Source organism: Enhydra lutris, unplaced genomic scaffold (assembly GCF_002288905.1).
Source record: "Enhydra lutris kenyoni isolate GAN:26980312 unplaced genomic scaffold, ASM228890v2 scaffoldscaffold11, whole genome shotgun sequence".
In the NCBI taxonomy this organism is placed as follows: domain Eukaryota; kingdom Metazoa; phylum Chordata; class Mammalia; order Carnivora; family Mustelidae; genus Enhydra; species Enhydra lutris.
The window spans coordinates 6,673,435-6,698,720 of record NW_019154095.1 but is presented as its reverse complement, the minus strand read 5'-3'; the positions used below and the strand labels follow the sequence as shown (position 1 = coordinate 6,698,720).

Sequence of the window (25,286 nt, the reverse complement as noted above, 5' to 3'; positions counted from 1 at the left end):
AGAGCGGGAGAGGCCCTCCAGCCTTCCCCACAGGGCTGGCATCAAAGGCTACCAAGCTCACAGAGCCGCCACTGGATGGAGGGTAGAGATCTGTTCTCCCTGCAGCCAACTCCCCGGGGGTCAGGTGCCCCGCGGGCAGATGAGGGCTGGGTGACTGTGAAAATGCTCAGGAGGATGAGCAGAATGGGGATGCGGGTGTCCTTATCCACGTCCATCTTACTTGGGTTCTCCCAAACCAGCAAGGGGTCCTCCTTCAAGAGAAGCCCACCACGGTGCCCCAGAAAGGTTGATGCCGCGGGCAACCCCTTCTCTTCTCCATGGCTCCTTGCTGTTGCTCTCAGTTCCTTAACCCCACAGGGTGTCATGGGTCCCTGGAGACTGTGGCTCAGCATTTAACAAAAAAGGGACAGGGGGAGGAATGATTCATTCTGTGCCCCCAAAAATACCTGAGGAGTTTTCCTAGCTGAATAAATGTACCCCCAGGGTTGACAGGAGCATTTGGGGAGATGACTTAAGTCTCGTGCTGACTCAGCGGCCGTCCACCACTTCGTCTGCCTGGCTCACTATCAAGCTGGTTTTTCTGCCTCTGTGGGTTGAAGACTCCATCCATGACAGGCAGGGTCTGACTCAGCGCTGAATCAGAATATGTGTGCAGGAAAGAGATGTCACCTGTCGTCGGAGGCTCAGAAGGTCACAGAGCTAGAACCATCACAGCTGAACGTGAGCAAGACCTCGCAAGCCGTTTGTGGTGGGGAATAGAAGGAGAGCCGGTCTCAGCCCCTCTCCACCACCTCCTGGACCCTGATTTTCCTCCCTTAAAATCATGCCAAGGATGCTAAGTAAGCCGTGAAATATCACTGGTTTGAATCGACTCATCAGGTCACAAACCAAAACCACTAATGGTGCCTTGGTCCAACCTCGTAACTTTTTGGAAACTTTGGGTTGTTGAAGAATCTCCTTTGGTTATGAAGATGTAGTTTGTCTTCTCTTAAACTTCAGTCTCACATCCTATGGGACATTCCTGTCCCCGTGCATAGGCTGCCCTGAGCTGGGGGGTGTGTGAGGGCTGGGAAGGGGATCCCACCGCAGCCTTTCTTCCTCTTACTCAGTCGTTTGGATGGGGGGGTGCACAATGTTCTCTCTCTTCCAGAAGAACACACTTTGCTAGATTAGCAAGATTTCTGCTCCATTGGGCTGCTGATCGATGCTTCCCTAACCATCTCGTGGGCTGCGTTTGCTGGTTCTCCGGAGGGCCCTGTGGAGATTTCCTCCTCCACCCCCGGCCTGGGACATTGGGTTCAGGCTCAGACTCTCCCCACCAGCCCCCACTGGAGGCAACAGCCCTCAGGCCCTATCTTTTGATATCTTATCACCTAGTAGGTGGCCAGTGGCGACAGATAATGAGGTGACCTAAGTTCAGCCATTCCCAGGGTCCCTGCCGGAACCATCCAGATCCTTGAATGCAAACAGTAGGTATCTGGAGTACCCAGCCAGCACAGCCCCAAGCTCTCCTGTTTTTCCCCTGTGCCTGCTCTGTGCCCCAGGGGAATGTGTGCCCTCTTTAGTCACAACTCCATGATGGTCGAGCCTGGAAAGGTCACCCGCTGCCACAGAAGCGGGGAGCAGGATATCCGGGAAGGGTGCGCTCCCCACCAGGAGAGGAGAGGGTGACATAGTGCAGCTCTGCAGAGGGCTGACTCCCTGGGGACGCCACGAAGATAGCAAGATGCCGAATTTCCCAAAAACACAGTAGTCAGTGGCGACAAGGGAAAAGGAGAATCTGAAGGGAAAGAGTGATTGTGTATGAAACAGTGTGGACTGACAAGATATTAAAACCTAGATGTGCTTCATGAAGGTGTTGTAACACAAGGGCTGTGTCCGTAGTTTGGCTGTTGTAGATAAAGCTGCTATAAACATTGGGGTGCATGTATTCCTTTGAGTTAGTGTTTTCGTGTTCTTTGGGTAAATGCCCACTAGTGCAATTGCTAGATCGTGGAGTAGGTCTATTCTTAGTTTTTTACGGGACCTCCATACCTTTTTCCAAAGGGGATGCCCCAGTTTGCATTCCCACCAATCGTGCACAAGGGCTCCCCTTTCTCCACATCCCCGCCAACACCTGTTGTTTCTTATTTGTTGATTTTAGCTGTTCTGACAGGTGTGAGGTGATAGCTCATTCCAGTTTTATGATTTGCATTTTCCTGATGGTAAGTGATGTTGAGCATCTTTTCATGTATCTGTTGGTACCCTGGATGACTTCTTTGGAGCAAAGGCTGTTCCTGTCTGCTGCCCATTTTTTACATGGACTCTTCACCTTTTTGACTGATGAATGGAAAAAGAAGATGTGGTATATACATACACAATGGAATATTATTCAGACATTAAAAAGGATGAAACTTTGCCATTTCTGATAACATGGATGGAGCTGGAGATTATAATACTAAGCAAAATAAGTCTGCCAGAGAAAGACAAATACCATATGATCTCACGCAGATGGGGAATTTAGGAAACAAAACAAATGAGCAAAGGAGAAAAAAAGAGAGAGAAACACAAATCGAGAAACAGACCCTTAACGACAGAGAACAAACTGATGGTCCCCAGAGGGGAGGTGGGTGGGGAGCTGGGGGACACAGGTGATGGGGATGACGGCGTGCACCTGTGATGAGCACTGGGCGATGTATGGAAGTGTTGAATCACTACATTATACACCTGACACTAATATTACACTGTATGTTAACTAACTGGAATTTAAATGAAAACTTATTAAAGAAGAAAAAATGTTGTAACACATGAGGAAAAGATAATCAAGTCATTTTGAGGGAAAAAAAGAAAAAACAAAAGGACAGAGGAAGAAAGAAAGGACAGACATGAATTTTAGACCAAAATCTTATCATTTCCACAATGATTATTCTTTTTTTTTTTTTTTTTAATAAACAACATCACTGGGCATTTGCCACAACAAAGAAAACAATCAAGAGGACCTTAAAGTCCCTTAATCTACAGGGTCATAAACATCCTTAAAATCCTGACACAGCTTTGAGCCATGAATCCTTCCAGAGCTCCAGAGGGCCCAGGCTTTGCCTCCAGGTCTGGGAGGGGTCACAGCTCATGCGAGCAGGAAGGCCATGTCTACCCCCAGCAGTATTAACTTTTTCTGCTTTCATTCCACATGACAACTTGTAAAGTAAAAATACCCTAATTCAAACCTATTGCACAAATTTTTCCTGTGTTGCTTCGATATGAATCTCTTAAAATCTTTTCCTTTTCTACTTGCCAACGAATAGCCCTCCTGCCAGCTGAGCGGGGGGGAGAAGCAGCAGAAGCTGGGGGGGTGGCTGGCCCCACAGCGGCCCCTGCGCTACCTCCGCGGCCCCCAGTCTTTGGTAGCTCCCCCACCGCACCCCCATCAGGACCTTCCCGTGTGACTCTCCATAGTAAACTGCATTTACAATTCGTTTTTACATCTCGTTTTGAAAGGAGGAAGCCCTAGGTCTTAAAAACTCCGCGTATTAACTCATTGTGCAATTCTGAGCCAGCACCTGCACCTCCCTCGTTAACCCATAAAAGAGCAGGTTCAGGTCCTTCTACCCAGGATCCGAGAGCCGGAATGAGAACCTTACCCTCTTGGGCACCATCTAGTGGCAAACAAGGGTAACACGGGCTCCCCCGGCCAACAGCATGGTCCTGGCGGGTGGATTTTCTCAGGACCTCATAGCCAAAGTTCTGAATAACCACTTCGCCATTATTTACTTTTCCAAAACCAATTGGCTGAACAAACTTTTCTTAATTAGGTGCTGTTGCACGGCTCTAAATTGTCTCAAACAATTCAACGGAGCCCTTTCTCCAGGAGATGTCAAAGAGAGCAAGAGTGGGACTAGGGGGATGGGGTGAGAGGTCAGGCACTAGGATGGGGGTGGGGTGACAGATCAGGCACCAGGGTGGGGGATGGGGTGACAGGTCAGGCACTAGGATGGGGGATGGGGTGAAAGGTCAGGCGCTAGGATGGGGGATGGGGTGAAAGGTCAGGCACCAGGACTGGGGGACGGGGTATGAGGACAGACACTAGTGCAAGAACAGAAGCGGGAGCAGGTGCAGAGCTGACGCAGGCATGACCTGCAACACCAGAAGGCAGGACCTTCCGTAAGGGCAACATCACATGCTGACATGTGACCCGGGGCAGGTGAGGGCACCTGAATGAGAGATGAAGCAGAGACGGGGGGGAAACTGTAGTAAAACACTAATATGGTGAAGCCGAGTTACAACTAAAAGTTTCACAGGTGAAACAGTAACTGGGAAAAGCCCGGTTCAGGGTGACAGAGAAAGAGGAACCCAGGCAGGATGTCTCCGGAAGAGATGGGACATCCTGAGGGATGGGGACCGGTCAGCTCTCGGAGATTCCTGGCCGCCCACAAGGCCGAGTGTCTGTACTGACCACCGTTTGCTGCTACAACCTCTCCAAACATGGGTTTCTCCCCCAGAGCCCTGTGTGCGGCTGGCCGCGGGGTGGTCCCACGCGGGCTGGACCCACGCGCCGCTCCTCTGGGATGCATGGGGCCCGGGCCGTGGCCGCTCCGGGGGCCGAGTGCTATGGGGCTGAGCTGGGACTGGATGCAGCCATGTCCTCCCTGTCGGCGCTCTGGCGACCGGTCGGGCCCTCAGGTCAGCAGGCGGGGGATTAAGCTTCATCCCTTGAGAGGCACCAAGAAGCATGGCTGAGAGAAGGCGCCCCAGAGCAGCGTGCTGGCCACAATTTTCACCTTCCATTTTCACCTCCCATCTTCGGAGGCTTCGATGCTGGGGCCTCGCTCACCCTGGAGGGACTCCCCTCCAGGGCTGGTCAGCTCCTAGGCACAGCAAACAGTGGCCCTGAGCCTTTTACATGCAAACCAACCAGTCCAGAGCGCACGGCCCCCCACCTCCTCTGTGGGGCTCTCCCACTCCAGCCACTCTTCCCCTGCCCGGAGTCCCCGGAGTCCCCCAGGGCAGGTCCCAGGCAACTGCTGATGTCACTCTGACCAGCTAATCCTAAACCCATTCCCCTGCTTCCCCGACTCCTTGCCATGGAAACCACAGCGAAGGCCCTTGCCCACAGTCTCCCTCTCCCTCCGCCTCCTGACTGGCCCGGGCTGCCCCCCAGAGGGCCCCTCCTCTTGGGATCGGTGAGAAACAAACTGTCTTTTCAGTGGCAGTTGGTTCCTGGTCTGTTGGTTTTATTGCATCTCTAATGTTCTACCAAGTCTCTGTATTTGGGAGCAAGCAGTGACCTACCTCACCACCGTGTCCTTTGAATCAGGGTGACCTCCGGGCCCAGGCTGTGGGTGCAGACAGCGTTCAATGCCCCTGGGTGACACAAGGGGAAGCATGCGCCTCCAAAAGGGATTTTTGGCAAACACCAGGCCTGGAGAAGCCAAGCAAAACCCTGGCTCTTTTTCCCCTGTTCCTAACACGTCCAACAGAAACTGCGGCGACGAACCCCACCAGCTTCTTTATGAGCTCGTACGAAGTAGGAGACAGCACTGACTCGTTCAGGCCCCTGAAACAGAAACCAGTACGGAACTGCCCATTTAGGGACTCTTTGAGGGCAGGGAGTGAGCTCTGCACACTTCCCTCCCTGCTCCCAAGGTCCTGTAAAGCTTGCTACATTGTGTCGAAGAATATACCTGCTTCCCCCGGTGACTGCAGCCCGGGCCATGAGGAGGGAGGGTGGGGGACGGCCGTGGCCTCCAACATACCCTTGGCCGGGCAGCTCCATGAGGTGGGTGTTTCCAAATTCATCCGCAGCAAAGTGCGCCTGTGAGTTTGGGCCTGGCCTCCCTGACCTCTTGCTCCTCTGTGGCAGATAATATGCTCCTTTGGCAACACACGCCCTTCATGTTGGCAGCGCCTCCCCCTCCCCGCTATGATCTCCTGCTCCAGCTAACTTCAGATGAGGGTCAGTAGAAAGGGATGGGCCGTCTGAGCAAGTCTTTAAAAGGGAGACACACAGCTGGAGAGCACCAAGGTCTAAAATCAGGGCACAGGGCACAATCGCCCCGGGCTGCAATTCCCCTTCCTTTTCTTTGAACGGATGCCCCCCGTGGCAACCAGGATGACAGGTGCACCAAGATCCATCCGAGTCATTCTTCTCTGCTCCTAGTGGCATCTGAGGTCACAAATTGCCCCAAATATGAGAAGATAGGATCGCAGAAGAGAAAGCCCATCCCCAGCCCGCCTCCTCCTTCCTTTAGGACAAAGGTGGCTTTCTTCCAGGCTCACCTCGGTCCACCCATCACATGCAGCCCTCTTATGGGATGCGGGTTGTTCTAGGCGCAGGAGAAGAGACCGTAGGCAGAACGGGGTGATGTGGAGAAAGACGTAAACTATGCAAATTTCTCAGGATTTACTCCCTCCCTTAGGTCTGAGGTGTTTCATGGTCTCTCCCAGTATGATCATACAATCAGAGTTTCTAAGAATCTGCAGTCCAGACTCTCCTGTCCCTGCATCCTAGGAAGAGATCTCTTAGGAGCAAGGGAGACAGGATTACTTTCCTGTAAGTATTTATTAAGTTCAGTGCCACATCCAACCTAGGAGCAGTCTTGGTGCCCCTCCAGTTTGACCACAGAGTCTCTAGAATCCACACAAGTATCTTGACAAAGAGAATTTAATGCGGGGAACTGGTTAAATGAGGTGGGAGAAACGTCAAAGCAAAAAAGGGACAGCAGCTCCCACCCAACGCCTGGGAGAACAGAACGAGGACTCTGGGCTTCTCAGAGCCTACGGGGACCCTCCCCAGCTGAGACTGCCTGCTCTGGGGGCTCCTCTGGTGCCATGTGCTGATTCCGGAGGGGCGGGAGGCTGCAGGTGGGGACCGTCCAGCTCCTGGGTGGAGCAGGAGTGGGCGGCAAGTAGAACAGTGGCTCTTTCCTTCTTGCCCAAGGTCTTTCCATGGGTCTTGCCAGCAGAAGCTAAGGAAGGTGACTGACTGGCAAGGAGAAGCACGCTTTGCAGAGTCTCAATCCTGGCCTCCAACTCGGGTTTGGAAGAATCTGGAGCTCAGAGACAAGAGCTCTTTTTCCCAGTGGTTTTGTCAATGGAGTCAAGGCGAGCCCGCATCCAGGCAGCCCCATCACGCCCCAGCAGAAGTGTGTCTGTATCCACGGCCACACCACCCACCACGCCAGCGGTGGCTCCCAGCAACGATTTTATTCGCTCCTCGTTCTGTGGCCCTGAGGTTTGGGTTGAGCTCTCCTGGGACAGGCCATACCCCTCGGATGGCCCTGGGTCTGCACTGTGCAGTGTCAGATGGCCTTGCTCATGTCTGGGGAGTGGGCTTGTTCTCCAAGAGATCTCCGAAGTTAAGCTCCTGCTCTCCCACAGAGACAGGGACATGGGGATGTTATCTCCCTCAATGGTTATCCTTGGGAAAGTCCTGGATTGTAAAACTGGCAAAGCCTTTTATTTTTAAGATTTTATTTATTTGAGAGAGACAGCGGGCGCTAATACAAGCAAAGGGAGCAGCAGGCAGAGGGAGACGCAGGTTCCGCTGAGCGGGGAGTCTGATGTGGAACTCGATCCCAGGACCCTGAGATCATGACCTGAGCTGAAGGCAGACACTTAGCCGACTAAGCCACCGAGGCGCCCCAAAACTAGCAAGGGCTTTTTAAGAAAGATTTACATACACCTGGGGCAGCCAGATGGCTCAGTCAGTTAAGTGTCAGACTCGGTTTCAGCTCAGGTCACTATCTCTAGATCCTGGGATGGAGCACTGTTGGGGGAGGAACCCCCGCTCAGCGGAGAGTCTTCTTGTCTCCCCCCTCTCTGTCCCTCCCACACTTGTGCTCTCTCTCTCTCTCCAAGATAAATAAATCTTTTTAAAAAAAATATGTTTATACGCAGACCTGTACCCCTGGGGATAAAAATACATTATATGTTTATAAAAAAATAAAAAATAAAATTTCAAAAAAAAATGTTTATATACATCTCAAAGAGACAGAGAAAAAAAATTACAGTGACAAAGGTTCTCGAGGAATAGAGGGCAAGTCTGTCTTGGTCACAGACTGGCCCAGGCTTCCTCACAGGACGGGCTCAGGGTGACAGAGACAGAATAAGACAGAGACACAGACACAGGGACAGACAAAGAGAAAAGGAGCTTCAGAACCTCTGGGGCCTACACTTGGAACTCCTACAACCTAACCTCTCCCACATTCTTCTGGTCAAAGCAAATCACAGGCCAGCCAGAGGAGGTGACCCGTCCACCTGCCTGCACGCCACCACGCATTATTTCTCCGGGCCCCTTGTGAGGTTGGGGAACAGCGGAGGAAACTTCTGCCCACATCAAGAGGCCTGATCTGATTTGTACTTGCTCACCTAGGGATTAGAAGACTCAGGGCTACCCTGCCTCCGTGCTGGCTAGTCCCGTGGGGTAAACCAGCAGGGGACTCCGCGCCCCCACTGCTCCTGAAGTGGGTTCCGGAGCGGCAGCCTCCGCAGCACCCAGCGGCAGGCAGGGGAAGGGGTGGTGCGGCCGACACACGCGGGAGGTGGAGCAGAGCGCGCATGAGTGCTCCGCAGCCCCAGGCTGAGCGTCAGCTCAGCTCACCCCTCCGCCCCCCAACCCATCGCCCTGGCCACTCCTGCCAAGGCGGGCCACCTGCCCCAGCCTGCGCTCAGCTCTGCGCACCAGTGCGCACACCGTGGCATCCGGCCTGCCCCGCCGTGCCTGGGCCAGCACCCAGACAAGCAGGCCTCAGCACAGGACCCCGTGTCAGTGCTCCCAGGTGCTCCGGGAAACGTTGTCCCCACTTTCCCTCTCACCAGGGAACCAACTCGGGCCCGGGCATTGCTCGGATTCCTCCAAAGACTTTTTGTCTGGAACCCTGGTTTAGCTTGGCCGGTGGAAGCAGGGGGAGCAGGAAGCCCGGGGTGGTTAGAACTCCGAACAGAGCCGGCCATTCCCTGGTCCCTTGATCCAGACCTGCAGGGTTCCTATGTGGGCCCCGGGCAATGCTGTATTCCCACTACAACTGGCAGCTTTATGTGCCCATAAATCCATTTTAAACTTTAATAGTGGGAAACCCAAGCAATGATCCTATAAAACGATTCCAGCACCTACCTGTGTTGGATGGACGCCAGCACCCCCCCATGGCCACTGATTGCCAGGGCAGATCCTCACAGAGATTTGTCTCTTTCCTCTGTGTTACTCTACCCTAGCATCTGCAAAAATTAAGAAATAAATCCCAAGAGAGGATTAGCTCTGTTTCAATGCACATACCAGTGCCAGGTATTTTTCACACGTGCTGTTCTATGCAATCCAACAGCCCCTCTCTGTGACCACAGTGTCTGATGTCTGGGGTCCCCAGAAAGCCCTGGCACCTTCATCCCTCCGCAGGCCTGTCTAGAATGCCAGCTGGCTATGCCTGTGTCTGGGCTGGGTCCAACAGGGAGCCTGCCTGTGCTGGGGATGCGCTGTTGGCAGGTCACTAACTCTCCCCTTCCGCCCTCCATGCACCTGCTTGTCTGTCCTCTCTCATCCTGCAGGCCTCGGCTCCTCGGTGTACTGCTTCACCAGAGGACAGAGCCTCTGGGGGTGGCTGGCCCTTTCTGTGCTCCTGCCTAGCTTCCTGGTCCAGGGCCTGAGCTATCTGTGGTTCCAGGCAGACAGGCACCAAGGTCATTGCTTGTTGCTCATGCTACACCCACCCCTCCAGCTGGGCGTGTGGAACAAGCAGCCTCATTTCACCTCTGGAGGGTGATTTCATCTATGTAGTAGGAGCCCATGTATTCTGCTCTTGGGACATAAAAGTTCAAGGTTGGAAAAAAGCTCACAGCCACCACTTTGAACCCCTGCTCTGACAGGCATCCCCTTTTCCAGCCTATACTTCCCTGAGCACGTCAGGAAGCTTCTTCCAGAGGCAGCTGTGACCCTTCCAAAGCTTTCGTTTTGTTTTGTTTTTATCTTTGGCCGAATTCTGTCTTGTTCTTGTTTTAATTTGTTAGTCATGGCTTTGGAGCCATAGAAAGTGCCTCACTGAAGACAGTTGCATTTAAACCCCTACGACCTTAGTGGCAGAAGGTGATGTAGATTTAACCACAGATGAGGCCATGGAGCTGGCCTGGTGACATTTGCATCAAGGCTTTATTTCAGGGCGAAGCTATCTGAGAGCCAAGCCCAGTTTCTTTCCATAAACAAAGCAGCCTGGGCGGGCCTAGTGCCCAGAAGACTTACCTAGGGTTCACCTCTGCAGGTATCCCTGGGAGCAGCTGGAAGCAGGGAGAGTCAGGAGAGACCTATCCATGAGTTTATGTAAGTGGCCAAGTTCAGCTCTTAGCCACCTCATCATCCCATAGTTGCCAGGAATTTAAAAAAAGGGGTGGTGGGTTTGGGAAGTTTGGGAATCATATCAGCGAACCCTGCAGCTAAGGTGTTTGCTAAGCCCTAGATGCGAGGACCGAAAGGGTGTTCAGAAGGTGCGAGTTTGAGATCTCGGGCGTGCTGCCGGCTGTGCTTGGTCAAGGTTTATGCCTTCAGCCTGTCCCCAAGGCCTTGTCTGGAGCAGCTGACGTAAGTTTTCTGGTTTCTTAGCTGAATCTGAAGAAGGAATGATTCCTCATGCAGAATCAGCTTCAGAAAGGAAGGAGTCCTTTCCACCCAGTGCAGAACTCAAACAGGAGGTAGGGTGTTTCTAATAAAGAAATCAAGTAACCTCCCCCAAATTCACGGGGCCCCACAGAACTGGAGCCCCCTCCATCTCTGAAGTCACCCAGAGCACATTTGCAACCGCAACAACTTTGCTTAAAGCTGGGCCTTTGTGTTCAGGAAGTGTGGTTCCTCTGAGAAGATGGAACTTGTACTTGTGGGAAGAGAGCAAAGATGGTTTTTTGCTCAGACTCACCAAGGATTTATGGCCTTCCTGGGCACCATCTACTATCGTAGGGATCAGCCCCTTCCCTCAGCCCAACCCAGTAGGACACTTATTAAGGGCTGGGAGGCCCTGTATATGACCTTGAGGACCGCTAGCCAAACATCTGGTAACCCAAAAGGTGAGTTCAGTGAATGTCAGTCACTTGAGAGAAGCTTCCGGAATAACTGCCTGATAAGTCTGCCTTCTGGGGTTGTGTGCAGGGATGGAGCTGTGTCAGGCCCATGTCATGTCTGTATTCATACTGCTGGTGTCCGCCTATGACTCCATGTTCTCTGCTTCTCCGTGCTCCCTCAAAGTTTCATAAATGGAGCTCTGAGTTTCTGGTATGTATCAACCCTGAGATGGATGAGGGAAGAGAGTCATGAAAACTAGGTCTCAGGAAGAACAACTCGTCAGCTGTATCTCTTTTTATTTTAAAAGTAAGGGGAATTTATGAAAAACACGTAATTTAAAAGGAAAAAAGATACGAGAAAGGTCAGGAAGAGGAACGATAGGTCAGAAAATAGGATAAAGTGAAAACGTACAGTTGTTCACTGGGAGCCACAAATTTGGCTCTAAGGGTTTTTTAAAATTCAATTAATTCTCATATAGTGTATTATTAGGTTCAGAGGTAGAATTAGTGATTCGTCAGTTGTATTTAACACCCAGTGGCTCATCCCATCATGTGCCCTCCTAATGCCCATCACCCAGTTACCCCACCCCCAAAGCACAGCAGAAGAAACAGTTAACAACACCAAAAGACAACATACAGAATGGGAGATGTTTGCAAATGTCTAATCAGATAAAGGACCAGTATCCAAGATCTATAAAGAACTCCTCCAACTCAACAACCAAAGAACAAATAATACAGTCAAAAAATGGGCAGAAGGGGCACCTGGGTGGCTCAGTGGGTTAAAGCCTCTGCCTTCGGCTCGGGTCATGATCCCAGGGTCCTGGGATGGAGCCCCACATCGGGTTCTCTGCTCAGCAGGGGGTCTGCTTCTTCCTCTCTCTCTGCCTGCCTCTCTGCCTACTTGTGATCTCTGTCAAATAAATAAATAAATAAAATCTTAAAAAAAAATGGGCAGAAGACATGAACAGACATTTCTCCAAAGATGACATCCAAATGGCCAACAGACACATGAAAAAATGCTCCACATCACTCATCAACAGGAAAATACATATCAAAACCACAATGAGAAATGACCTCACACCAGTCAGAATGGCTAAAATCAACAACACGAGAAACAACAGATGTTGGTGAGGATGCGGAGAAAGGGGAACCCTCCTGCGCTGTTGGTGGGAATGCAAGCTGGTGCAGCCACTCTGGAAAACAGCATGGAGGATCCTCCAAAAGTTGAAAATAGAGCTACTTTACGATCCAGCAATCGCACTACTGGATATTTACCCCAAAGATACAAACGTAGGGATCCGAAGGGGCACGTGTACCCGAATGTTTATAGCAGCAATGTATACAATAGCCAAACTATGGAAAGAGCGCAGATGTCGATCAACAGATGAATGGATAAAGAAGATGTGGTATATACATGCAATAGAACACTATGCAGCCATCAAAAGAAATGAAATCCTGCCATTTGCAACGATGTGGATGGAACTAGACGTGGATAGAACTATTATGCTGAGCGAAATAAGTCAGTCAGAGAAAGACAATTATCATATGACCTCTCTGATGTGAGGAATTTGAGAAACAAGGCAGAGGATCATAGGGCAAGGGAGGGAAAAATAAAATATGGCTCTGAGTTTTATAAACAGCCCAGCAGGCATAAGAAACTAGGTGGTTTGCAGTGTTTCTGAAATTTTTGAAGTAAAGCAAACACACAAACAGAAATCCACTTCCTTAGAAGAAAGCCTTGAAAGTTGAAATAGAAAGCAGCCGATCTGATCCTCCGCCCACAATGGGCCAGTAGGGTTCCCACAAAGAAAACTGGGTGATGAGCTGCCCTTACGCCAATCCACCCCGAACGCTGCAAGACTGTCTCTCATGGGGTCTGCAAAGCAGTTTCAGAGAAGCGCAGTTTTGCGAAAGCACCTGTAGGAGGAGCCAAAACAATTGCATTTTGCACAGTCCTGCCTAATGCTTAGGAACGGAGCGTTTTAAGTGACTTTGGAACCCAATGCAGAAGCATCTGCTAATAACAGAGAAACTGACAATACATGAGCCTCTTGAGGCAAAGCAGCTTACGAGAATACAAGCACTTATAACATAAATGTATGTTTTATTCCAAATGCCTCTAGTTGTTGATGTGAAGTCTGAATCTATGCGGGTAACCCTGACATAGTGATCACTTGTTTAAACACAGTCAGCCACTTTTCTCCATTCAGTTGTTGTATTTCCACGATAATGCTACATGTTGCCCATATCCTTTTTTAAAAAATGTCGCAGCCCCTAAATTCATTCGGAGCCTCAGCATGGAGTGTTGGAGATATGGCTGCCTCATCCCAACCTTAGGACCTGTCCGGGTTTAGAAATTTTTTCTTTGGTGGAAACTTAAAGTTCTTAAAAAGAAAGTCAAGGTGAACTTTAAGGCTATGTAAGGAAGGCAGGCTCCGCATAGACGAGTAAAAATTTAATATTTCAAAGTATGTAAAACACTTTTGCCATGCTCAACGTCACTCAGCATCAAGGAAATGCAAATCAAAACCACAGTGAGGTACCACCTTGCACCTGTCAGAAGGGCTAAAATCAACAACACAAGAAACGACAGGTGCTGGTGAGGATGTGGAGAAAGGGGAGCCCTTCTGCTCTGTTGATGGAAATGCAAGCTGGGGCAGCCACTCTGGAAACAGCATGGAGGTTCCTCCAACACTTAGAATTACCACGTGATCCAGCAATTTTCCCGTCTGCGTATGTACCTGAGGAATCCAGAGCAAGGTCCGGAAAAGACATTTGTACCCCGGTGCCCACGGCGGCTGCATGTGCAGCAAAGCAAATGAACAGGTGATGAACGGATGAACTGTGGTCTCTACCCACAATGGGATATTATTTAGTCTTTAAGGAGAAGGAAATTCTACAGCACGGGTGAATCTTGAGGACTTGAGGCTAAGTAAAATCAGCCAGTCCCACAAGGGGGGATAATTCACTTACACCGGGTTCTTAGAGCAGTCAGCCTCCCAGAGACAGAAAGTGGAACCATGATGGGGAGCGGGGGAGGGGAGGGGGAAGCTAATGTTTAATGGGAGCAGAGTGTCAGTTTTACAATATAAGAAGAGTTCTGGAGCTGGATGGTGGGGTCGAGGCACACTGTTGTGAATTACTACAAATTATTAATAATCTATTGAATTGTAGTGTTAGTTTAAATTATGTTCATTGAATAAATCATCAAAACCACTGAACTGTACACTTAAAATGGTTAAGATGGCCAGTTTTAGGTTATCTGTATTTTACTGCAAAAAAAAAAAAGATTAAAAAAAGGAACAGCCGGGGCGCCTGGGTGGCTCAGTGGGTTAAGCCGCTGCCTTCGGCTCAGGTCATGATCTCAGGGTCCTGGGATCGAGTCCCACATCGGGTTCTCTGCTCGGCAGGGATCCTGCTTCCCTCTCTCTCTCTCTGCCTGCCTCTCCATCTACTTGTGATCTCTCTCTGTCAAATAAATAAATAAAATCTAAAAAAAAAAAAAAAAGGAACAGCCATAGCCAAAACCTTGAGCTAGTCACAATCTCAGGTTCAACATCGCCAAAAAGCATGAAGATGGAGGGCGGCCGGCGGCGTCTTCAAGCTGCAGGCCCGTGATGGCTGTCCTCGATGAAGCGGGTACGTACGGCTTTTTACTCAAGCTGTTAGTGGGGACAGATCAGAGCTGGCCGGGAAACTTCATTCCAAAGTTAGGTTAATGACTGTGTTTCCAAGGCTCCGCTCAGAGCGTTTGTTCCTGAACCAACTAGAAAGCTTACACCTGCGTCCGCGCAGTGGGATATGCTGGGTGTGCATTTGCTCACGCGTGCAGATGCGTGTGGCAGGAAGGCCTGGACACACGTGATGGAGATGTGGGCTCTGGGGCCTGACCAGGGGCACAGCCACAAGCAGGCGGCTCAGAAGAACAGAGAGAAGGTGTCGGCCGCGCTGGGGGACAGCCTGGGCGCTCGGGGACCAGCCACCGATCATCACCCCCGGGAACTTCTTAAAAATGCAAGACCTCGAGATGCACCCGGACCCACGTGGCATCACAGCAGCCTTCCCATGATTCTCCAAATGCATCTATTTAACCAGAAATTCTGGGCCTAGAGCCCAGCAAGTGTACTTAAACAGACGTCCAGGACGTGAGTTCCAAAGCTCACGTTTGGGAACGCTGGCACTGGCGCGGGAGCCCTAGGGCCCAGGCTGGGGAGGCGGCAGGCCCAACCCGGCAGGGCAGGGGCACCCGGCAAATAGCCGCTCCCCTGCAGAGGCAGAAGGCCCCACGGTGTTCTGCTCAGTGAGCGGTGCGCTCAGGCCGAGAATTTTCTAGATGGGAGCAGTGCGGCCAGAGACAGATGAGGCTGGGTGACCCAGGGACTTGTGTGCAACAGGCGGAGGAGTTTGGCTTTTACCCTCCTTTTACCTTTTACTGAGTGGGAAGGTTTCTTTGTTTGGTTTTGTTTTATGTTCAGTTAGCCACCAACATATAGTACATTGTTAGTTTTTGATGTCGTGTTCAGTGATTCATTAGCTGCATATAATACCACGTGCCCTCCTGAAAACCTGTCACCCGGCTACCCCATCGGCCCACCCCCTCCCTCTGAAACCTTCAGTTTGTTTCCTGGAGGCCAGAGTCTCTCATGGTTTGTCTCGCTCTCTGACTCCCCCTTTGAGTTCCCCCTCCCTTCCCCTGTGGTCTTCCGTGCTATTTCTGACAAGGATTAAGCAAAGAAATACACAGTCAAATGAGGCCCTTAGGGAGATGGCGGTGAGGACAGTAGAGGCGATGGGACACAGCGGGGAGAGACGGGGGGGGACCAGGCAAGCAGCCAGAAATCCAGGTGGGAGCCACTGGGGACCCAGGATGAGGCATTAACCCCCAGGACAGAATCTGACAGGAGTTCCTGACCAGTCTTCTCCCGCCTGCGTCTTGCCTCAGCTGTGACCCTGGTGCCCCCAACAGTTTCCAGTGATGTCATTGGCTGAGTTCCTCCCTCTGGCATGAGACCCAGACACCCCGTTCACAAAACCAGGTAGATTGCTTTCCCCCTGGCTCTTTATTTCTTAGAAATGAGACCCAAGGCCCCAGCTAGACCAGAAGAGGCTCAGCTCTCCAACCCCTACTTCACTGTCCCCAGCATGGACCCACCATTTCCGTGGCCTCTTCCTGCCCCGCTGCCCTACACGTGCTCCCTTTGGCCTTGCTCCCATCTGCCCGTCCAAGGCGCCGGTGCCCCTTCTTGCTGGGAGCCCTCCCTGACCACACTGTCATCAGGTCCCAGACTCCTTCCACCACGACCCACAGCTCAATTTGACACAATTTTCTTTCTGCTTCAACTTTTCATGGGCATATGGTTTCTCTCCCCAGCTGAGCCTGGGCTTCTGGAGAACATCTTTCCTTTCCTTCTTGCCTTCTGTCTCCAGCAGGTGGTAAAAATCCAGTGAAATTGCTCATTGGACTAATGAAGGCTTCAGGGAGGGTAGGAAGAGGGATCTTCATGTCAGGAGAACAGACGATTTGGGACTGAGAGAAAAGCTACACCCCCTGCTGTTCACAGTCCTGACCTTCTCTGTTGTTGTTGTCGGGTTTTTTCTCAACATTATCTTTGTGTCAGAGATCACAGCTTCAAAGACTCAGTAAGAAATCGGTTCACGCCAGGATTCCAAGTCATGAAAAAGGAACACGTTTCCTTCAGCATCTTTCCTGGGCCCCTGGGAACCATGAATAAACCCGTTTCAGAGAGGACCCCTCCTGCTCTGGCCATAGACCTGCTGGCCACAGATCAGAGCCAGGCGTGCCATCAGCGTCGGCACAGGCATAGCCAGAGTCCTGGGGAGGCCCCGAGGGAGGGAGGTTTTCGGGTGACTTTAAAGGTACATCTTGCTCTGAATCAGGAGCTGATAAATTAAGGTGAACCCCCTCTTTTTCTTAACTTGGACAAGACAGACGTTCACAGTACCAGATAGCCTTGGTGGGCACAGCTGTCCCTGCTGCGAGCTGGTGTAGTAATCACCCTTGTTCCTGCTCGTGAGGATGCCCAGGGGGGACCTGGGTGCACAAGAACCCGTGGGTGAAACCCAAAGTCCGTGGTGCCTGAGGGTGTGTGCCTGGAGAGTGGCTTCATTTTCCCGTTTGCTACACAACTCTTCAGGTGATAAAGGGTCACCTTCCAGAAAGCTTTCTAGGCCAGGAGCATGGGCAGAGGTTTCTAGGGTGGGTTTATGGGAAACACAGTGACATGGGAACATGTCTGAATTCCTTTTCTCTCGTGCTGATTCCTTTTCCTCGACCTTAGGAAGGTCGCCCAGCCTGGAGGAGCTAGTGTGTCCCCAGGGCCCATGACCGCCAGCCGCGTCCTGCTGCCCTCCATGCTGGCCTACCTCCTGCGACAAGGCCGGGGGTTTTGGCCCCAAACCCACAGACTCCTATCAGCTGTGCATGCATCCCTCCGATTTGGGGCCTGACGGGGCCCACCAAGCTCACCTCCTCGCTTCTGCATCTCAGTGCCTCGGCAATAGCCTGGGCCTCTCTCTGCCCTGTCCATGTGCTCACATGCCCGGCCTCTGAGGAGCGCGGGTCCTCCCTGGCCGCCCAGCTCCCAGGCGTGTTTGTTTCTGAACTCTGGCTTGTTTCTGCCAGGACCGAGCACCATGTATGTCCCTCATGTAGGCTGGAAGCCCAGCTCCCCTTCCCAGTCCCCAGGTCCCGCCATCCCCAGATTTCCTGCGTCTGCTCCTTCCTTGCCATCCCCTTTGTCCCTTTCTCACGCGGGCCTGCATCCCTCACTGCTTGCAGTGGTATGTGCGCTTTCTTCCGCTCTTCCTTCCCCCAGCACGTGGGCACACGTGCACACACAACACATGCACACGTACATATGTGGGCGTGCACACAAACACACTCGCACACACGCACACACACAGCTAACAAACCCAACAGGCTGGGTGGCTTCCAACAGACATTTACTTTCTCATGGTCTGGAGGCTGAAGTCCAAGTCCAAGGTGCCGGTAGGTTTGGCTCTTGGTGAGGGCCAGCCTCCTGGCCTGCGGACCATCAGCTTGCCGTGTGCTCACGTGGCCTTTCCCTGCAAGTGAGCAGAGGATCGAAGAGTGAAAGGGAGTTCTGGCCACTCTTCCTCTTCTTATGAGGGCACTGATTGATCAGGGGCCACCTATGACTTCTTCTGATCCTAATTACCTCCCAGAGGCCCCACCTCCTAAAACCATCACACTGGGGACTAGAGCTTTGACATAGGAATTTTGGAAGGATGCATTCAGTCTGTCACATGTACACACAGCCATCCCGTACCCCAAACACACCATGCAGAGCTCGGCCCAACTCATTCTCCCAGGGCGAACTCCAGGCCCTCTGACGTGAAATTCAGGGCTGAACCACCTCGCAGGCCTACCTCCGCCTCACCTCTCCATCACCCTCCAGCCCCCACTCATGTCCTCAGGGAACCCCCCTTCCTTTCTTTGTTCAGCCCCGTGCCTGTCCCAGTTTCAGAGACGCACACAGTTCCACGTTCTGTGACCATAAGGATGAGAGTTGCCTCTTCTTCTTGGGCTCTAAAGCAAGGACAGCTCGATGTTTGGCAAAACACATTTGTTGAGCCAATGAATTCCCGTCCCAAGAAGTTCTGGGGTGGCAGAGGCAGGTCAGCGTTGGCTCCAGACCTCCCAGGGCCCAGAGCTCTTCCCGTCGGACGTGGGGGGTTGTAGTGCCTGAAGCAGCGACGTGGGCCTGGCCCCCCAGAGATGGTGCGGCAGCTTCGAGCCCGCTCTGCATGCGCGAGCAAACAGGAGGGATCGTTTGCAGAGCAGTGTCTCCCTGCCGGTGTGCTGACGAGCTGGAGGGACAAAAAGGAAGGGTCTCCATTTGCCGTCCTCTCCCCAGAAGTCTAGGAGGCCCTGAGGTGAGGAAGGAAAACGAGAACTTTGTCCTTCCCAGCGGCTTGCTCGGTCATGAGACCCCCGAGGTCAGAGCAGGTAAGCGAGAAGGGGAGAAAGCGGAACCTGGAGCAGAGCAGGGGTGCCGAGCGGCCCTCTCCCAGGTGACTCACAGATGCCTTCAGGCTCGGCTCAGCCAGCTCATGGAGCCCTGGACTCCACTCACAGAGGGGACCTGCATGTCCAGGGTCACCAGCCGGTGACGCTGTCCATCACTGGCCAGCGATGTTGCCCAGACCAGGCCCTGATCCCTGGCTGGCTGGTCCAAGCTTCCTGCCAACACCCTGTAAATGTCAGGCCTGTCCCTCTGTCCTTTCATGGACCTCCACCCTTCCCAATGGACACCTTCTCTAGAAGACACATGAGCCTTGACCCCGAACGAAAGTGACTCCTTTGGGGTACATTATATTGTGCTGGCAAAGAGAAAGTTGTAGTTGTTGTTCCAAAGGCCAGAAGGTCTTCTCCACTTTCTAAGAAGGATGGGCCTGGGGGCTTAGAGTAGCTCTGGTTTTTTAATGGTTAATGGTTTTGCTTAAAAAGCAGACAGTGTGGCCCCAAGGTCAAAGCAGGAACTTCTGGACTTCCTCTTTCATTGATTCACTTAACAGAAGTATGAAGCATTTGTGTTTTTGTAGGTTCTGTGCTAGGACTTTTTCCTACCCTCCTATGACCTCTTGTTCTCGTCTTCAGGTCCTGGGAGTACTAATAGAATTCGTAGTAATAGCGGACATTTTGGTCAGGGTCATCATGCACTAGACACTGTTCTAAGCTCATTAACTGTCCTATTTCTCACAGCACTCCTCGGAATGAAACCCATTTTACAGATGCAGAAACTGAGGCACAACGAGTCAGGCATCTGGTGAGACAGAGGCAGCATTCAGATTCGGCTGGTCTGATGCTACGAGTCCAGCCATAACCAACAAGCCACACCGCCCAGTGGTGGGGCTGCGAGCCTTTGAGCTGGGAGGGCCTCGGGGCTTCGAGGCCCCCACTTCTCCGCCTGGCTGGTTGTTGGAGGCACTTGGGGAACTTTTGAAAGTTGATTCCCAGGTGCCTTGCCAGGGTTTCGGGCCCACAGGTCTGAGGGGGCTCAGGTGGTGCTGACGGCCAGCCTGACTGAGAACGCCTTGCCTCGCCTTCCCTTCCAGAGGAGGCAGCCGGCCTCTGGATGACTGTCAAATGCCCCGGAGAGCCAGGCTGGACCTCTTCCGTTTGTTACCGGCTCACCCACTTAAGCGTGCACACACCGCGTCCTCCGTGTGCTGGAAACAGACTCAGAGGCCGGAGTGTGGGAAGGTCGAACCTCAGTGGCCTCAAAGACCCCGAGCCACGGATGCGAGCTCTATATGGAGAAAACCCTGCAGGAACGCAAGAGGCAGAGAGAGGGGCGTCAGAGAAGGCTTTACACAAGGTGGCATTCGAGCGGGTCTCGGGGGGAGGAGCCCGGCAGGAAGAAAAGGGGGTGAGAGGGTGGGGGCACGGCAGGCAAAGGTGCAGAAGCAAAACGGAGTGTCAGGCCGCCCGCAGGAAAGCAGCGTGGGCGGCCTGAGATGAGCAGTGAAAGGTGATGAAAGAGAACTTACTCGGTCCATCGCGACCCTGAAGAGCTGACCACAGTCTCATTTGTGCCAAGTTTTTACAGGCCGGGCTTGAGGCCGAGTCAGGAAGAGGGCTTCGAGATGCCTGTCTGTGTCAGGTTTGGTCAAGGAGAGAGCCTTTTTTGGCGGTGGTGGTGTGTCGGCCAAGGTTTTCCGGAGAAAGAGAGCCGATAGGACATATAGAGATACGTGAGAGGAAATTGATTATGGGAACAGGTGCACACAATTTTGGAGGCTGAGGTAGGCCATGGTGTGCCTCTTCTGCAAGATGGAGAATGAGGAAAATGTGGTGTAATTCAGTCGGCGTCCAAAAGACTGAGAACTAGGAGCTCGGATGTCCAAGGACAGGAGAACATGGATGTCTCAGCTCGATAACAGAGAGAATTCGCCCTTTCTCCATGTTTTTGTACTATTCGGACCCTGCACAGATTGGAAGAGGCCCACCTGCCCTGGTGAGGGCGGAAGGGTCGTGATCTTTACTCAGTCTACTGATTCAACTGCTAACCTCTTCTGGAAACCCTCACAGACACAGCTCAAAATGATGTTTTACCGGCACCCGGGCGTCCCTTAGCCCAGGCAGGTTGGCCCGTCCTGTTAGCCAGCACAGTCACCGTGGGAGCAGCAGGTTGGAAGATGACTCTGGAAAGGAAGACTGGGGACGCCTTGTAAACAGGTTTGCCCGCGTTGTCAAGAAGTGGGGTCTTGGTGCCCCTCAGGTGAGAGGGGGTTACTCCCCAGGTGTGTTAGGGAGGGATGACAAGGTCTGATCTGCAGGGGGAACAGGTCACCAGATGGTGGGGAGGACAGACTGTGGACAGGGAATGAGGACAGAGGAAACCATAAGACCCAGACAGGAAGCAGTAAGATCAGAACTGCCATGAAAATGGCAATAAGGACAGAAAAAAGGCAATGGCTTTGAAACAAACTTAAGAACTTGACTCAGCAGGACCAGAGAGCTGATGAGATGCTGTTAATTTAAGGAGAGAGAAAAACTCTAAGTTCTGTGGACTGGGCCCGCTTTGTGACCCCCCACGCCTTGTGCCCTGAAAATAGAGAGGATCTGATGGGTCATTCGTCAGGCGCCCCCCAGCCCCCGCACACTGCAGGCTGCCAGCCCCTCGGGTGCGCCCTCCCGTGCCTACTGCAGGTTTCTTGCTGTTTATAACGAGCGCCTTGAAACCAGGCACTTGATCTAGTACAACAGGAAACTGGAAATAACGTGGGAGGTTACTGGAATGCTCTGTTAAAGAAATTATTGCCGTAGTCAACACTTCTGATCAAAATAAATTAAACTGACAACAATGTGATTAAGATGTTTATGCACAAAGGAAGTGTTGTTGCTGCTCATGGAAATTCCTTGATATGGGGTTTTTGATGGATATGTTTAACCTTTACTTGGGTCTTGTTTTCGAGGTGATTCCTTGCCTCCCCCCACCCCCAGTTTTGGAGCCCATCGGCTGGCGTGTGGATGGCTCTGTTCTGAGCATTTGATCCGGTCATTTGAAAGCAAAATCAGCATTTCTGCAGGACACACGCAAACACACGCAAACACATGCAAACACATGCAAACACGCGCACACCCAGAGAGCTCAGTTAGAGCTGCCCGAGAGAAAGAAGTCATAGTATCAGTAGGATTAAATTTTGTTACTACGTTTTTCAGTTTAGAACCATTTGCAGCTGCTGAAGCCCCCTTAATTCCGGGCAAATATCGAGCTCTGGTACTCCAGCGACAGCCCCGTTCGGGATCCAGTTATATTCCTGTACTCAGGAATCCGGAGTCTGGAGTTTTCAGGCCCCAGGGGACGGGGCGGGAGGGAGGAGAGGTGGTTGCAGAATTTCGAAGAACATAATAACCTCATGCTCTTCCTTTTCTTCTGTCTCAGGCAGCATCTCGCTGGTCATTTACTACAGCCTGCAGCCCCCCAGCTCCACAGACAGGTGGCAGGGCTGGTGTGGCAGGGCCTGTCTGGGAGTCGTGTGCCATCCCAAGGGGAGGTAACGCAGGCACGGAAGCCCCTCCCCGGGCCTCGGCTCCAGCTGGGGAGAAGCTGGGGAGCCTAGGCACTTGCCAGGGGGAACGTCACGAGTTCACCTGCCAGGGGAAGGCCCCTAGCCCACTGTGGGGACCCCCCGACGCTGGGCTAGAAAGCCGGACTGCTCTGGATGATTCTTTCCTCAGTCACCATCACGGCTGTTGGTGTGACTTGCCCTAAAGACACAGGAAATGTTTCTAAGATCGACGCAGCCTTTGGAGAAGACAGTCCTGGCCACTTTCATCTCCTGGCATCGGGGGTGAACCAGCCCTAGCCCCAGTAAAGGACACCCCTGTTTTCCCAGCCAGAGCTCCCACTGTTACCCCAGGACCCCCGTCCTCAGAGAAAGGCTCTGAGTTTCAAGGTGTCCTGACCTCAGAAGCAGACATGTTGGAAACCTCCAGTTTTGTCTCCTTTGCCAGTGACGGTCGGGACCCAGCTCCTGCCCAGAAGCAGTCCACAGGACAGAGGGAGTACAACCTGGAGGAGGGGGCCGGGGCTCTTTCTCCAGGGCGGAGCAGGAATGCAGGTGGGCGGAGAGGAGGGGAAGGACCAGAGGGCTACACATTGGACTTCAGTGCCATGGTAGAGGGGGGCCGGGCAGGCAGGCAATTCTGCCGACATCCCGCTCCCCTTGGCTGGCCACGTGGCCCTTCCCTGCTGCCATGGCTGACATCAGCCCGATCCTAGGCCTGGGACCTTCCAGAAGCTTCCGCCCCATCGTGGGCTGCGTTGGCAGAGCCCTGAGCAGCTCAGAGCATGGGGAGCAGCAGGAGCCCACACGGGGCCGGAACCTTCCTGCCACTGCTGGGACACGGATCTCATGGCCAAAGGTGAGTCTGCAGCCTGCAGACAATCCTTGCCTCACGTCCACTCCCAAGTGTGAGGCTGCCCACCGGGACTGCTGACTTTCTCCTTCCGACCACAGACTGGTCATGCAAGTGGGTCACTGGGTTTGGGGACAGGAGAATCCCATTTCCGATACCTTGTACCCCCAGTGCACCCCCCCGTCTGGGCCTGTTGGCACAACCGAAGCCTGGGGAAACTGGAGTGGACTATTTCTAGGTGTCCCTGCAAACAACGCATATGCGTAGGACACACTTCCCATCACGGTGTGGGGGAGGGGAGGGGCTTCCATAAAATCGCCTGCTTCCTTTTATGAACGATATGATCCTTCTTTTATTTTATTTTACTTTATTTTTGTGACTCTGGCTTCTAGGAGATGCAAAGGTAAAACCCAGAGTTCTGTTTTATTCTGCGTTCTTGGTACCGTTCGCTTCTGCTGACACTGAGGGGTTATTAATCTCCGGAAAATGTGTTTTTCCTGCATCATTTTATGATACCTTGTGGGAAGATCCTAAACACGCAGCCCTCCTTCCCCAGGCCTGGCGGCCAGCAGCGATGACTCAGGTGGCTCCTCTCCACCCCGACCTCACACGGCACTGCTGTGCTCCCTCTTCCACTCCATCTGAGATGCTACCTATGGTCTCAGTTTTCCCCGATGTGGGTTATTTGTGGACAGGTGTTTCCATCACTTCCTTCAGAGCTGGCTGGAGAAGTGTGGTCAGAAGCCACGGAAGCAGAAGGCAGTGCCCACCCAGAGGGCTGGGTACTGTTTGTGGCTGGTCCTTTCTACCTGTGCCAGACACCTCTGGGTTAGGAACGATGGTCAAGTCCCAGAGAGGAACTGCAGTGTGACTTTGCAGGGAGCTGTCAGCTGTCATTGTCCCTGTTGCTGGCCATAGACGGCAAGGGCAGAGAGCAGACCGAGGCTCCAAACTTCTGGCACCAGAAGTAGGAGCGCCCAGACTGCTGGCTGGTGGAAGGAGTGTCTGCGATGAACCAGAGCTGGACCTCAGGAAAGCAGTAAAAACTGCAGGACCACTGCAGTAGCGGTTAAGAGGTCTACACCTGGACGCCATTCTGGATAGAGCATGGACGAGTGGGGACTGATGGGGGAGGAGTAGCGCGGGTCAGTGGACGGAAATGTACTGAGAGGAGGCGTGGGGCGCAAGGGAAAGACTCCAGCTAAACCAACCTAACAGCCTTCCTGCTGAAGGCAGGCCGGGGGGTCAGACCCCACCTGGGGCCGGTGGGGCTGGGGATCTTGACCAGATACAGATGGTGATGAGATCTTGAACGTGGAGGTTTCCACTAATACTGACTCAGCAGGATTCCTGCTAATACTGGACAAAGCATAGAGAAACGTGCAAGTATAGACCTAGTTGAAAAGTTCAGGGGAGCCTGAGCAGGGTTTGGTCAAGGGGACACTCTTAATTCAGAAAGTGTGGGTTGTGGCATTGGTGACTCAGCCCCGGATAATAGAAGGCACTTCTCAGGGCCAGGATGTCTGGCCTTTCCCCTCCCCTGCCAAAGGCTCACCAGGGACCAAACGCCCTTGAGCCCTTGAAGAAAGAGTTACTGGACAGAGGGTTCCACTTCCCTGCATGACCGGTCTTCATCTTTATGCTCTGGATGTGTGGGACACAAGTAAGACATTTTTAGAGGGAAAGGCCAAAACCCTTCAGGTCAAGAGCACCAGGGGCCACCTGGACTTGAACCAGCTGGGTTCATGACCCCTTGCAGCCAGGGGGCTGTACCCCATGGAGGTGGCTTAGTGAGAGGTGGGAGAAAGGGCTCAGGGTGGGCACCAGACCAGCTCCCAGACATCCGAAACTACTCCTTTACTCCCTA

The 25,286-nt window shown here is 52.6% G+C and overlaps 1 protein-coding gene across 1 annotated transcript; it reads left to right on the top strand.

The window, feature by feature from the left end:
• The first annotated feature begins 4,367 nt into the window (after window positions 1-4,367).
• Window positions 4,368-24,064, top strand: LOC111144399 (XK related 5). The gene is given in 9 exon segments (XM_022498670.1): window positions 4,368-4,656; window positions 9,514-9,724; window positions 14,561-14,649; window positions 22,443-22,527; window positions 22,529-22,775; window positions 22,777-22,924; window positions 22,927-23,177; window positions 23,332-23,425; window positions 23,976-24,064. Coding segments are annotated over 9 exon segments (1,503 nt in total).
• The last annotated feature ends 1,222 nt before the right edge of the window (window positions 24,065-25,286 follow it).